Source organism: Serinus canaria, chromosome 2 (genome assembly GCF_022539315.1).
Source record: "Serinus canaria isolate serCan28SL12 chromosome 2, serCan2020, whole genome shotgun sequence".
Taxonomy (NCBI): domain Eukaryota; kingdom Metazoa; phylum Chordata; class Aves; order Passeriformes; family Fringillidae; genus Serinus; species Serinus canaria.
This window is the reverse complement of record NC_066315.1, coordinates 35,754,240-35,770,449: the sequence shown is the minus strand read 5'-3', so window position 1 is coordinate 35,770,449 and position 16,210 is coordinate 35,754,240. Positions and strand designations below refer to the sequence as shown.

The 16,210-nt window shown below is 42.2% G+C and overlaps 1 protein-coding gene across 1 annotated transcript in view; it reads right to left on the bottom strand.

The window, feature by feature from the left end:
• Positions 1–10,407, bottom strand: part of PLCL2 (phospholipase C like 2) — a 99,541-nt gene extending 89,134 nt beyond the window's left edge. Inside the window, exons 1-2 of the mRNA XM_009086102.4 lie at positions 10,080–10,407; positions 8,837–9,383 (exon numbers count right to left, since the gene is read on the bottom strand). Coding sequence (XP_009084350.1) covers positions 8,837–9,154 — 318 coding nt within the window. The 5' untranslated portion in view covers positions 9,155–9,383; positions 10,080–10,407. The remainder of the gene's footprint in view (positions 1–8,836; positions 9,384–10,079) is intronic.
• Between the last annotated feature and the right edge of the window lie 5,803 nt (positions 10,408–16,210).

Genomic DNA, 16,210 nt, shown 5'->3' with positions numbered 1-16,210 from the left:
TCGAAGCACACACAGAGCTGCACAATGCTCTGGGTTTTTTTAGTGTAAGCAAAATAATAATGCTGGTAAGAAGAAAAAAAACAAATATAAGAAAATAGCAGGGAAAAGTTATAATCACAGAAACTCAGCCATAAAAGGATCTTGAAAATTCTGTGCATGTGTTTTTTACCAAAAAAAAGCAGCAGTATTTTGCAACACTGATTATCTCATAATTTAAAGGAAATATCAAACCATTTAAATCAATTCTAGCAAAGGCATTAGGACAGTCATTACACTAATAGGCATAATACCAATTATCTGCTATATACTTGTAAAGTACCCATTTCTTACACCAAAATGAAACACCTATATAAGTTTCTTTTGTTAAAGATTTTTTAGAGTAAATTTTGAAATCCCGCTTAATGTCTTGCTATTTTTTATTGTTCATTTGATCAAACTGTCAGCTGCTATTCTGAAAAGGAGCTGGTTTGTTTGTTTAAAGATACTTCCTCTCTGCCTGCACTTATTTCCAGAATGTGAATATTTGGTATCTGAAAAGATCCCTGAGCATGGTATACAATCTGAAGTACTCAGGGATATTTTATTACTTACTCCAAAAGGCCAAATGACATTAAAAGGATTCCCAAGAGAGGCACAAATAAATCACAGCTATTTTACTTTCACAAGGTAACACTGTGAGCCTCAGTACTGCCCATTTCCAGTCACTCACTATAATGCACCCTTCAGTGTTTTGACCATTCATGTTTTGTAGTCTAGGAGGGAACAGGTGAGTGAATCAGGGACGTTCCTCTTCAGAAACGAGGGACAGGTGAGTCTGTACAGACAGCTCTGGAAAAGAAGCCACTTAAGTAGATATTAAGAGATGTACTGCAGTCAAGAGGACGGGCAACAATCCTTTCAAGGGACTGCTTCATGCACAGTCCTCTACAACAGGGAAAAGCAAGTGCAGAGTGGCACTGCCCCTTGTTTCAAAGGCACGCCAGATGTGAAGATCAACTGTAAAACAGTAACAATGCTCTTCATAAACACAGCTGCAAAACAGGGAGAGAGGCCACTTGTTACTTACTCTCCTTAAAGACAAACAAACCAGCCCCTTCCAAAGGGCCCTTTTTGTGCCAATGCTGCAATCCAGTAATAATAATAAAAATATCAATTTGTACTTACCAACAATTATTGTAATATATATAGAAGGAAAAATATTTTCTCATAAATTGTATTTTTGAACTAGATTCTGCAACATCATATTGCTCTGTTTAAAGATGGTAAAGAATACATATAACCAATTTTTATATTAACCATGGAATATATAATTTGATCTTGTACCAAAGTCTACCATCACTTAACAACAACAGAAAAAAAAACCAAAAAAAAAAAAATCACATACCACGTATGATAAAATGAGAGCATCATTAAAACAGGATGTTTACCTGAAGGGGGAAGAGCTGCATGTATGTTAGAAGGTAAGTTAAAACTAGAAAGAACCTGGGAAATTGAAGGTATAATCTGAAATAATTAGAATGCAGTTCGTAGGACAAGTACAAGCTTTTTGCAGATGATTGCTTTTGCCCATTACAAAGAGGAACAATCAGGCAGCAGCCTGCATAGAAGGATCATAATGAAGAGGTGATTAAAAGACAAAAGCATCATACTGAAATTTATTAACAGTTGATCCTGTAGCAGAGCAGTGGAGCAGAGTAGACTGACCTCTTGAGGTCTCTTCCAGCCCTATTTTTAAGCCTTTTTCAATACATATACATTGCTGATTTTTATAACATTTTTATAGTTTCCTCTTCTCTGTGTATATTACACATAAATTATGATATACCTTTCCTCCCCCAAAATTGACCTGCTAGTCTGTTTATATCTACACATATAAATTTTGAACATAACCCTACATTTGTGGGAAAAGATAAATAATTTAGAATCCATGAACTAATATTATAATATGTGTTCCAAATTAATTTGGCCCTTAGAGATTGATAACTGGTGAATTCTATAGAAGGGTTTTTCCTAACTGAGTCAGTGCAAATAATACAGGGATTGATGGTAATATCACCCATGGACCAGCAAAGGCTGGGAAACTACACCATTAATTTGCCCTGTCAGTCTCTGTTTAAATTCTTTTAATCTTCCATGAATGTAGTCAAATCATGGGAGCACGGTGTATTATTTGTGAGCCATGGGCAGGACACCACTGCTCTAATTCCCAGTTTAAAAATAGGCTAAACTAGTCGTGTCACTGATCAAGCCTGATAATAGGCATAAGTAAAAATCTCATCAGGTATTCATAATGATTTTTAAATCCATTAATTAATTTTTCACTACCAAACAGACTGAACATGTTTTGTGGATAGTCTAAGGTTTTGCGGGCAGAGGGGTGAAGGAGTTGCTGTTATTCACAAGTATTCATAAGTAGCCAAGCTCTTTACTCAGTCAAGAGAAATAGATAAGCTCTTCCAGAAGAAAACTCAGAGAAGCTAAATTCATCCAAATTAAGAGCCTGCTTCAAGTCAGCTTTTGGAAAAAGTATTTCTCTCTGTGGACTACAGTATATAAGCTAACTAAACCACATAAAGGCAGTATCCCCATGCACACATTTCTACAAAGAACATTTTTTAATAAATTTAATAAAATTTTGATTACTGTGGTCTACAGAAACTACTCATGCAAATAAAATACATTGCACAACATACCCACTCAGTGGCTGTGACACACAGTGTCACAGTTAACAAGTAGGAAACTGCCTGATACATAGGTCTAATGTATCTATGATACTCTATGCAAATACTTGAGGTATACAGCTTTTGTATCACAGAGGATATGCTCTTTATGGTGTTAAATAGTCTTTTAAAAATATTCAATTTTTAAAAAATAGGAAGCCAGTATGAAATCAGTAGTAGAGGATGGAGAAGGAATACAAATATGGATAGGTGCTGGTAACCTTCTATAATCTAGCTGAGGATCCAACAAAACACAGAGACAGCACCCTCTAAAAGACAGCTGCAGGACTCATGGAGCTGCAAGTAGCTATTCAGGTCTCTCATACTGACAAACCGGAGATAAGACAGCTCTGCATTAAAACAAACAGAAAAAGCTAAGAAACAAACAAAAACAAATCCAGAATCTGCCTCTCAGAAAAGCCGACACTTTGGCTGCATAGTTGAATAGCTGTCCAGGGTAAGATGTAGGGGGAGCTCAACTATCACAGCCTTCTTTCCTAAATATATGTGCTTTTTTTGTGCTGTCACTTTTGGTGTCAATTAGCACATGTGCTCTAGGCAAAATACCTTTTACTGCTGGCACATCCATGTCCTTCTTTCAAAGGTCTTCTGTAACCAGAAGGAATTCAGCTGATACTGTCGCATTTTGTTTCCAAGGGGAAAGGCATGAGTAAACCAAATATGTTGTTTTCTTCTTTCCTCTCCATGGCTGTTTTCTTTGAACTTAAGGAACCTTAGCATCTTTGGACCAAATCAAATTTACTTGCATCATTACACAGGCTTCTTTGCAATATGAAAAATGATTGAAAATCAGGTGATTTCATATACTTTAAACTGTGTCCAGCAACCAAATTCCATGATATTCTTTCAGATGGAAGCCAAATATGTATGACCTATTCCTGGGCCTCCAGGAAGACTTGCAAACATTGTGGCTAAGATAATTTCAGACTGCAGAGAACCTAAGTCCTCTGAAAATGCTACATTGGAGCTTACCATGAATGCAAAAGTGTTTATATCAAAGCCTTTAAAACAATCATAGTTGTAGAAAACACTGTCCAACATTTTCCATATTCCATATTGTTTACACCTGATACAAATGGGTTTACAGTATGAACTAGAAATCACAGAAGACTGAACAAGTTAGCAACATATTCTGGCACTCTAACAACAAAGAAGATCTTGATGTACATGCTGTCTAAATCCTCTGTCACAGAAAGACATGGATATGTTTAGTTTCAAAGCAAAGCTCAGCTGAAAATTATACCCTAGAGTATCTACCTGCTAAATTTGGTTCCTCTCTTCTTACAGAATTTGAAAGATAGAAGTTTACAATACTCAGCAAGTACGTGACTACGGAATGAAAGCTTGAGTTTAGACATATAAGCAAAAAAGAAAGATGCAAATTTGTCTGAGTTATCAGCCAAGAAATTTATTGACATTGAGATCAGTATTGGTATATGCAAAAAAACCACCCTGAACTTTGCTTCCACACACATGTTAATAAAAACCCTCCTGCTCACAGAATGCTAAAGCCACCTTTCTCCACGTGTTTCTCACTGCTGCCTTCCCAAATAACTGCAGTCTCTCCTAAGTGTATCTCTTCTCATTTTATTACTGCAACCTGTCTCCTAATAAAGACATATTTATCCCCATGGATCTCTTTTTGTCTAGGTCTATTGCTTTGGGAAACCATGAGGTTCTGTAAGCATTTATTGGACACCCCTGGAAGCAGGCAGCTGTGAGGAAACCAACCCATACACCACAAGTCACTTGCTGCCTGAAAGATTCTCAAACGCCTACCACCTCAAAGTCTCTTTAAGAAAGGCGTGGAGGAACCTCACACAAAAATAAAGCAAGCTCACTGCCAACTGTCAGAGAAGCTAAGAAAAGTTCACAGGATGCTCAAACCCACTTCGAACTGCAAGATGTAAATTAATTTCACAGAATATTATAGGAAATGTTGTAGGAAATTACATAATAGGAAACCACAGCCAGCTGCACCAAGGAAAATATTATGGAAAAACAAAACACTACACACAAACAAGTGGTATATAAATTAGTTCACAAGTCAGGTATCCAAGAGCCTTAATCCCATGGATGCACAATGCATCATCACTATTGCCTCTTGAAAAATCAGAATCTCATAAATACAGAGAATAAGAAATAAAAAGTGAAAAAGTCTCTACAAACACATGTATGTAGTCCCTGGCCCTCAAATTCGGTTCAACAAAGGCAATCAATAAAATAGGTAATTCCATAAAAATTGCTACAAATTCAATACAAATTGCTACAAATTCAATTTAATCCTTTCAGCCTAAACAGAGCTGATACATGAGAGCGAAAGGCCACATAAACTACTATGTATAAAGGCTGCGTTACTTTTTCCAGTAATAGCAGCTGCAGCACCTGTCATCGTCCTAGGTGACACCTCAGCCTCAGAGAGTAAATCATCTCATACCAAACGAGAAAGAAAGAGTCAAAATTAGCAGGTGCACAAAAGAAATAAGACAGAAAAAATATGGAGCTACTGGAAAAAGGGAACAGATACTGCAAGTAAGAAAGGAAAGGGAAAAAGGCAGCAACTGCTCTTCTCAGAGTTATGAAAATAGACAGCCAATGGAAGCACAGACTGAAACCAAAATAAAACATGGATCTGTGCTCCTGATTTTCATGCACAAACATGTGGTTCTAAAGAATTTTATCTGAACTAGAACTATTATTCAAATGTCAATTTTCCGCTTGTAACCCAAGCATCTACACAGTATTTGGCAGACACAACATTTAAGTATTAGATATTCCATAAAGGTGCATTTTACAGATCAACTACAAAGTCATGTTTTGCATGAATGTAGTCCCTGGCCCTCAAATTTGGCTCAACAAAGGCAATCAATCTTTTCATGTTTTGCATGAATACATGAAATCTACATCTGCATGGAGCAGACCCCTTTCTTAAGGTTACTTTGTGTCTTCTTTAAGAGCAGTTATAAACTATTAAAACTCCAGGAACAATTTCCAAAAGCATATTACATCTTACTTTTCCCATTCTTTACAGACTTCTGCTCTACAAGAGCAGGCAAAAAGCATCTTCAGGTTTACTACCCATGCCAGATGTTCCAGTAGGTTTCATAGTGAAAACCAGGCACCAACACACCTGGACTCAAACCACCTGAACTGCTGAACTAAGCAGGAAAAATCATAATCAGAATATATTTAGACAAGTGATTTTTCCCAGAAGTACTAAAACAGTCATATCTAAAATAAATATGGACCACATAACTTTAAATGCAGTGTTGCCACATTTTTCCACCTGAGATAATTATTCAAACAATAAGAGAAAGTTTTAGTAATCAGTTCTTGGCTGCTGCACAGATTACTGCTCACATCTGCAAAACGGTATTCAGCAGCAATAATAGCAGAAAGTTGAATAATTTTGTATTCCAAAGTGCTATCATTGCTGTAGAAACTAAGAACCTTGACTTGGGTATCCATGAAATGTAATTTAAAACCTATTTCCTTATCTCATGCTTCTTGATCTTAATATATCACAAATCCCTAGGTACTGTGACCTTGCTTGGTCCCCAGAGAGGCAGAAGGTTGCAGCATAATTAAATCATACACTACAAAGTAGTAGAACAGCATGGTACACACTGCAAACAACACTACTGTCTTTCTTGGGCTACCACAGAAGAAACAAGAAACTGTTAAGAAGTATCAGACCTGTAAAAAAAAAAAAAATCACTGACAAATCCAGCAAATATGAAATTATTCCAATACCGAGCTCAGCTGCCCCCTGTCCATTGTTATGATTTCTTTAGCACACACACACACACACCCAGCATCACTGCTCAAACAGGAAGGGTGGGTACAGCCTGACAAATGTGTTCCACTGCTCACTGCCCTTGCTCTCCCCTTGGTTTTTACAGCAAGGCCCAGGAGATGGTATTACAACTTTCAATACACTATTGTGTATTGATATTCTTGATATTCTACATGTTTTTCTATCCAACCAACAGAACAACAGAGATAATGGGTAAAACACAGACTAATTGTGTGAAATTTATGTTCTAACTGTGGTGAATTTTGTGTGTTGTGTTTGGTGTTGTGATGGTGCTGGTTTTGATTTTGGCATGGGGAATTTTCTGTTGATGTGACTGACATTTGTGAAGATCATATGATGGATGTGGATTTTACTGATAAGGGGTGAAATGTCTCTTGGATTTGCATGACAAGACTTTGGTAGCAGGGGGGGCTACAAGGGTGGCTTCTGTGAGAAGCTGCCAGTGGCTTCATCTATGACCAACATAACCAATGCCAGCCAGCTCCCAGATGGCCAAGCCAGCCCCACCAGTGACTGTGGTAGTGCCCCTGGGACAACAGACTTAACAGGGGAGGGAAAAAACACTGATCAGAAGCAACTGCAGCCAGACAAAGGGGGGGACAACAGACAAGTGAAATACCACTGAAGACATCAAGGTCAGTGAAGGGGTGGGAGGAGGTGCTCCAGGTGCCAGAGCTGAGATTTCCCTGCAGCCCACAGAGAAGACCAGGGTGAGACAGACTGTCCCCTAGCAGCCCGTGGAGGATTCCATAGCAGAGGAGGTGGATGCCTGAAGAGGGCTGCAGCCCTGTGGGAAACCCAGCCTGGAGAGGGCTCCTGGAAGGATTTGTGACCCCATGATAGAGACACACTGCAGCGGTTCATGAAGAACTACACTCTGTGGGTAAGACTCAGGCTATAGAAGCTCCTGGTCCCTCCCATGGGAGGAGACCCAATGCTGGAGCAGGGTAAAAGTCTGAGGAGTCCTCCCATGAGGAGGAAGGAACTGCAGAAATATGTGATGAACTGACCACAACCCCCATTACACATCCCCCTGCACCACAGGAGAGGGGCACAATGGAGGGAAGGTGCTTTGAAGATTTGCTTTTGGTTTTATTTCTTATTATCCTATACTGATTTGATTAGTAAAAAATTAATTTCCCCAAATTAACTGTAATTAACAAATTAACGTCACGTTTTGTCCTTGACAGTAATTTCTGAGAGATCTCTCCCTGTCCTTATCTCAACCCATGAGCCTTTCAGCCTTTCATTCTACCTCCTGTTCCCTGTCCAGCTGAGGAAGGGAGTGATAGAGTGGCTTTGGTGGGTGTCTGGAATTCAGCCAAGGTCAGCCTGCCACAGCTGATTTTGGAAGCATATAAATATCTAAGAAGACAACACATCTAGCTTTATTTAGATCTAGCTGATCTTGATTAAACTCAGATCTTAAGTACTTGAAGTTGTGCCTCATTTCACAGTTGTTATACCATTGGAGCAATTTCTGTGTTCTCTCAATATTTTCAGTGGAGTTGGGAAAGCTAACCCAACATACATCTCAGGAACTGTGGATTTAAGAAACCAAAACAAGCGTCTTTGTCGAAATCATTGTATTAAAAAAAAAAAAAAATCCCATTCCTTTTTGCCCAAACTACATTCTACCCCTGACGCTCCCCCTGCTTTTCAAGCTGAAACATAAACGTTCAGAATATGCAGAGCTACATACAAAGGTGCTATAAGTGTACTATAGGTGAAGTACAACTCAGCCTACTGCTAAACGAGCTGTCATTTTTAACAAGAAGAATGTTGCCTATTATCTACCTTCTCCCACCCCCAGCCCAATGAGAGCCTGAATCTCTCATCACCTGCTGTGTGCCTGTCACACACACAAGCCAATGGAGCCACTAAATTGCTCTGCACAGGTGCATCCCAAATAACAAGCATACTGGGCAATTCAGGTCTTTCCCTGCCAGGCTGGTGCCCATGTTGTCTAGTCACAAGCCAGCTAGTTTCTCTCACCTTCCTTAACAGGAGTTAGACCCTTCTACTTTAATAAACCTCAAAACACGACGCCCTGCTACCCCCAAGCGTGAATGTATACAAAGCCATCCTCTCACTGTTGCCCACTTCTGACAAAGGAAAAATCAAGTCCCCTCGCCACAGGGGGGAGGGAAAAAAGAGAAAGGAAAAAAAAGCTGCCTGTCCTTTCATCTAGAGCCAATGCTCTGTGAACCCAATGTATTGCCCGCATCTCCCTGTCTCTGTCACAAAGACCCCGATGGGGAGGATCAAGAGCTCTTACCTTAATTATGCTGCTCCTCCGGGGGATGCCGGGCTTGCCTTCTCGCTGTTGACTGGCGGAAAATCCTCTTTCTTTGCTGCTGCTCTCCGGGCTTGCAGGAGGAGCTGATCCCGGCTCCTCACCGGCTCCCGGCTGGGCACAGTCCCCGTTGGAGACCCGGCTGCCCGCACTGTCAAAGCGGGATCTCCCGCCGCCGCCGCCTCCTCCTCCTCCTCCTTCCCCATCTCCTGCCTTGAACGCCACCTTGCCTTGGACCGGCCCCGGGGAGGAGGGCAGCCCCCCGCCGCCGGTGCCGCCACCGCTGCCAAACTCCGCCATCAGCCTCCCTGGCTACGGCAGAAGCACCACCGCTGCCCCCCTCCCCTCCTCCCGCGGCCGCTCGGCGGTGGCTCTCCTTCCGCTTTCTCTCTATTTACGATCGGGGGATTTTGAGCCTAAGTCTCTCCCCCCCGCGCATTTGGCAGCCGAGGCCGCGTAGCTCCAAGCGGGGAGGGGGGACGGACGAAACGTGTCGGTGGCGGCTCGGCGAGCACCAGTCCCGCAGCACCTGGGGAGGGAAAAGGAGACGAAACGTGACAACCGCTCCTCACAAGAGGCGGGGGAGCGTCGCACCGCGGCGCGCTGCCCTGCGCGCACACGCGGACACGCGTGGGAGGAGAGGGGCTGCCCGGGGTCCCCGCCCGCACACGCGACCCGCCGGGGGCACCGAGCGGGGCACCGAGCGCAGCTCCGCCGCGGGGACAGGGACAGGGACCGGCCCGCCCCGGCCGCCACGGGGCGGCGGTGGCTGGAGGGGACAGAAGGAACTGCGCTTTTGGGGCTGATCAGCCGGGAAAAACGAGAGGCGTTGATGGCGGTATTTTCTCACCCTGATACAGCGACACCCACAATCGCTGAAGCAACGAAGCGGGAGCGAAAAGAGAACTTGCAGAACAACACGCCCCAAAGCCTCCGGCCCCGGCCCGGAGGAAAGCCCGTCCCACGCACGGCGTGGACGATCCGCCGCAGCCCCTCTCCGGCCAGGAGCGGCGGCGAGAAGCGGCGGAACACGAGCAGGGTCGCCGCCACCGCCCCGCGGGGCAGCCCCCGGGCGCCCTCGGCAACTTTTCTCCCTTCCCGCTGCCGGCCGACATTCAGCCGCTTTAGAGCGGAGACAGCCCGACCGGAGCAGCGGCACCCCCGCCCCCGCGGCACCCTCGCCAGCAGCCACCCCCCGCCCGCACGCTGCGGCCCCGCTACCCACCTGAGCGGCGAGCGGAGCCCCCGGCTGCCGTTGCTGCAGGAGCCGCTTTTCCCCCTCTCCCCTCCTCCCCGCTATGGTCGCCGCCTCTGCCCGGAGCCGGATACAGAGAGAAACTGATTCATGTGGCTGCTTCCCTCGCTCTCCGCTGCTGCTGCTGCTGCCGCCGCCGCCGCCTTCCCCGGCCCAATGCTCGGCAGCAGTCCCGTGGGGGGAAACGCCGGCAGCTCCGAGGGGAGAGGCAGCTCCGGCCGCCCCCGCGAGGAAACTCTCCGGAGCAGGCTAAACGAGCGCTCGGGGCTCGCCCCCCTGCCGCCGCTGCCGCCAGTCACAGGGCCGGCCCCGCGCGGATTGGCGGCCCCGCCGCCAGCACCCCCTCCGGCAGCTCGGGGGCGCTCCGCCCGAGGGCAGGACCCGCCCGCCCCTTCCCGCGCCCCGCGCTCACCGGAGGATTCCTCCGCACGCTCCCGCCCCGCGCCTCTCGGCCGGGCTCCGGGCCGACACAAAAGAGCCCGCTCCCCGGCCCCCCGCGCCCGGCCGCATCCTCTGCTCCCCTCCGCCCCGGACGGCGGCTCCTCCTGCCCCTCCCGTCGGCGCCCCGGGCCCTTCACCCGCCCTGCCCGCCCGAGGGGCTGCGGCCGCCCGGGCGCGCAGGAAGGGCGGGGGGCGGCGGTGGAACGGCCCTACCGGGCGCTGACAGCCCAATGAGAGCCCAATTAGTCCAATTAGAACCGTTAATTATTAAAGGAACGAATGCGATGGAGTGCTGGAATATTAAAAGCTTAACGGAAACTGCAACTTGATGGTTACCTTCAAGCGTGTTCACAACACAGCATGCTCGGCCGGAGTGCCCTCAAATAACCCATACACTCGTTTAGGTTTGCTATGAGAAAAATAGGAGGGACTTGGAGGAAGAGCAGTAATTTAGAGAGCCACATATTTATTTTTACCTCTTAACACAGCTGCATGTTGCAAGAGCTTGATATTTCACGATTAAGTTGAATAAAGGGAAATGAAATGCCATAGTTGAGGCACTTGGCCATTTGCTTGAAATTCAGAAATTGAGTCAGTTCAGGAGACAATACGTTGAGAACATGAGCAAAATTGGAAATCACAGAAATAAGAGTGCAAAAAGTCACACTGAGCAAAGAGACACCTAAGATAGCCCACACCATCTGACCTTCAGCATTTGGCTGAAGTGCTTAATGCAGGAGCTTGACTCAGATTATAGTCAAATGAAAGGACTACACTTTTAATTTAGGTTCCCTCAGTTGCCCTCAGGAGAACACTGACTGTGCCTAGAACCACTGGCACAGAGATCAGATACCTTTCCTAAATAGCTTGAATAAGGCAGCATAAATATCCCCCTTCAGCATACTGGTGCTGAAAACACTGGATTGAAGGGTACTCTCTCCCAGTTCTAGGACTTTACCATGGACTGCAGATGAGTGCCACCATTCCTTTGTGGCCCATTGCCCTCAGCTGTCTCCAAAAGGAAGGCACCTCCATCTTTTCCTTCAGAACACCAAGGGACATCTCACTCCTCCAAAACATAGAGCCACAGGGATGATGTCTTCTATCTGTTTTTACTGTTTAGATCACTTGGAGCATGAGATTCCTCATTTCAATCTCCTCTTCCTGAAGAGATTGACGTCTGTGTCCCCACAGTCACTAAACAGCCACCATCTTACAGACTGGTGTTGGTGAGAGCATTTTCTTCAATATTCTGTCTGCAATCTGGACAATGGTGCTTGTCACTGCAGCAGAAAAGGAGCCATAAGGTATGATGCAGATTGGAGGAAAGTATGAAGCTCCTTGGAGAATATTACTTACTCAGTATCATTTCTGTTGGGTTAAAGAAGTTCAGAACCTGACTCATATATGGTCCCAATTTAATCAAACTATTAACAAAGCCTAAGGTTAAATGAAAACGTGCACATTTGCAGTATTTAGACTGTAAACACTAGGGACATTAATATTAAACTTAAGTACCAAAGTTTGTGGTTTTCATTAGCTGGTAATACAGTGATTTAACCATTTGCCCTTATGTGAACATCTCTTGCCTGAACATCTTGCCTCACCATTTAACTAGGAAAAGTCTGCCTTGAATATTAAATATTATCCTGTATTGTATCTACAGATGTGGACATCCCAAACCATCCCTACGGGAGACATTTTGTCGTTAGAAGTGTCCCTGTTTCTACTGAAGGATGAAATTTATACGCAACAGGTACAAAATGTTATTAGAACCATTTGTCACAGAGCGTTGCCAGTAAACTGGTGAGGAAGATGTGTGCTTTCTGTCATCTTGCTGCTTAAGATGCACATAGCAGAATACCAGTTCTAAGGCCTTTAGCAAAATTTGATCAGTCCTATCTCAGAGAAAAAAGGATTAAAAAAACCCTTTTCAACTCTGCTTATCTGTCCAACCTGTATAGAAACAAGATAACAACACTGAAAAAGAAATCATTTAACTTTAGCCTTGGCAGTTCTGTAATGAATGATATCAAGACCTGCAGACATTGCCAGACTTTTGACTGCAAAGGTGATGATTGAATTCAAAGGAAGTAGTAAAACTTCTGAATTTAGTCTTAAGGATACATGCAGACAAATCAATACAATAGTATCTGTATTATGCATATTCTAAATATTGAAATTTAATTAGTGATAAAAACATAGTATCAGACACTAAACTAGAAAGGTTATGCCAGCAAGATGGAGGTAGCAAATTCTCCGAATCTGAGATTTCTTCTGATGACCATTCACTGATTTTTCTTATTGTGCCATTCTGTTCTACAGGACTTCTTTAAATTAGCCCAGTGTTTATTCAGATGCATTTTGAATGTTTAAAGTTGAAAAATATTTCCAAATACAAAAGGAGGCATTTCTAAATAAACCAAATAAACCAAATCCCAGATATGGTCACCAAGACTGAGCTAGTCATGGTGACCTTGTTTATCCCTGTCAGCTCAGGTTTCCAAAGTAGTTCATGTGATACTGATGTGAACTATATACTTTCTTTGCCAGAACTTTTTGAAGATCAAGGGGTGAAGAAACTTTTTCATTATCATTATTCAATAGTGGCCTCAGCAGGCTCTATTTGTTTAATTGTTAAATGAAATAAGGATTATAATGGAATCAAAAGATCCTTCTATGACAATATTTAACTCTGAGAACTTGCTGCCATGTGCACATATTAGCTATTTTCATAAAATCCTATTAAATATCAGAGTTCCACAGCTAAGCTAACATTACCCATTGAACTTTTCTAACTCAAATAGTGTGGCAGTAGAAACATGCCAAGAAACAGGATATGCTAAAGCCCCTAACCAGTGACTAAATGACTGGTGTTTAAAGAAGCCAAATACCAGATTATTGCTAATACAGTAAATACTTTTTATTCCAAAAGTGAAAAACTTTAATTAGCAATTATCTTGTTTAAATGTTGCTTTTCTGACACCTCTGCTTGAAATATGCTTTTTCATTATTGTAAGTATCTCTGCAATTCCGGTGATAATTTAAATTGCTTGACTTGATTGTTCAGGTCACAGTCTAGCACATACTTGTTTGTTATACTTGTTTGTAATTAAGTATACATGTTTAAGCACTCCCATTACAGTCAGAATCTGATTCATAATTAATCCAAAGCAAAGTTTATCTATAAATAATGCATTATTGTATAAAACATCTTTAAAGTGCAGGTATGGTACATGCACATAAAATGTGCAGACAGTACAATGTGCACTAAAGGTGGCAAAAAGAGGTAGAAAAATATAAATTGACAGATTTGTCTACTGCAGAGCCTTTATTAACATTATGTAGATGAAAATAATTTTTTTTGCAATTTTAGAAAGTTCATTATACTAACAGTGACTATAGGAGTGAGCTGGGAGTTGGACTTTGATGATCCTTGTTGGCCCTTTCCAACTTAGGATATGCTGTGATTCTGTAACTCTAAGTATGTGGATTTTTTTTTTAATCAAGCAGCTCAACCATTTTAGCCTATTAGATACAGCTTAAGGAGTGTTTGCTTTCTATCCTACCTATAATGCCTTTTAGTTTGGCTACCAGCCTACTCAATATGATGGTTCAGAATTAACAAGAGCTTAACAGTAAATCTACTATTCCTCTACAGACTCTTGAATCCAGGAGGAGTGCTTTTCTAAATCAAGATAATTCAACAGTTCTTCTCTAAACTGTCTGTTCTTAAGGCTACCATGCTGCAGTGGTTAGTTGGTTGCAACATAGGTTTAAATCACATTGCCATGAAAATGAGACTCTTTGTATATATGTTTTAAAAAAGGTCAAGGTTTTTTAAATCTGAAAGAGAGTATTCCCTTCCTGACCATTAAAACAGAAGTCTTTAAGGGAAAGTTAAAGAGCAAACAGGAAGGACTTTCTGAATATCAGAGGCCTCCCTTAAGGCCTCAGTTTGCAGACTAGAAGTTAAGTATTTTTAAAAAGTCTTGACCTAGGCACTAAATCTGAGTAACTCTTTTGGGAATCCTGGAGTTATCATAACAGGAAATTACAGCTTATCTAATTCTAATATCATGTTGTTATTTGCCATTCTTGAAAAGGCTGAAAATCAAATCTTTGTTTGTCTTTAATATCACATTTTGGAAAACTTATTTTGTAGCAATACTATTTGAGGTATTTTTGGATAAAATTTCAGTGGAGCAAAATTTGCATTTTCTTCTACTGGGAAAGGCAGGCACCGTGGAAAAGGCACCCTTGTATAGTGCCCATTTCAGCAGAGGCACTTGCATTTTATCAGAGAGACCACGACAACGAACCTGTTCTTGAAGTGTTTCTGATGCATCCTTAAAAAGAACATACACACAGTGTTTCCCATCTCCTGGCCTTGTACTGTGCCCTCTAAGGAGAAGTTACAAAAAACCAGAAGTTTCAAAAACCAGACCAGAGCCAGGATTCTGCAGAGGATTGGATTTCATTTTTTCCCTCCTCACGTTTGTAAGTACTGGATATATACAGAAGTATTTGACTTGTGAGAAATAAGACATTTCATAAATTGTCTATTTTTGTCATTTGAAACATTGGACTCTATTTTTTACAGGAGCCTGCCAATAAAGTAGCCCACAATGAGCTTTTATAACTTCTTCAAACCCAAACTTTTTTAAACTGACAAAAATTTTAATAATGATCAAAAGCTTTCATTAAATTTGCACAAAGAAAAGGACATAAAACTTTTAATTTGTAATTTCAGCATCATATGCTTTGTGAATTCTCATCATAGGAGAATATGAAACACTTTCACTCCTTTGAGAAAAACTGCATCTTTTCCATCGTAGGTGAGGAGGTAAATAAAATCAGTAGGATTTTTTTGACAGCCTGATTTCCTTCTATAATTGTCTTTATTTTATCATGTCCACGAGGGTAAACACTGGATGTACATGTGCTAAGTAGGAGTTGCAGTGTGTTATGTCTTCACCTTTGAGGGTTTAATGAGAGAGTTAACACATACACACTTCTGCTGATAAACAATTAAATGGTGTCAGCTTGTCTTGTTAGAAATATTGTAACATAATACCACAGAAAGAGGAATATATATGAATAAAAGAGGAATTAAGTGCTTTTATTGAATGGCAGTCAAAATCCACATAATTTCCTTTAGCCTAGCAACTTTTCTGAATTGCAAGGAATCACATTTTATTCTAAGTATATGCCCACAACAGGGGTTGAAAGAGGAGTTGATTAAACTTGTTATACTCCAAGACATAAATGCATTTCTTTTCAGTCATATGAGAAAAATCACACAACACAAATTATTTAAAGCAGGTTTAAAAAGGTCTGGTAACACATGGGGAACACAGCTCTTCATGCTGTTTGACATGGATACTGGTAGACGGCAAGACAACAGCCAGTGAGATTGTATCCTGTCCTAAATCTTGTAATGGAGTTCCTTAATCTCATTATTTTTTATATTGCTCACATTAGAAATTAACATCAGTTCTTGTCCCTTAGAGCTGGTAGATTTTGGCATGTTACACTAACCAGCACAGTTCTTAACAGAAGTCAATTCCACCATTTAATTTTTTATCCAGTATTCCAACTTCTGAAGCTTAAGTCAGCAGGCAGATTTGTTTTCTTCATTTTTAGTTCAAAAAATGTTT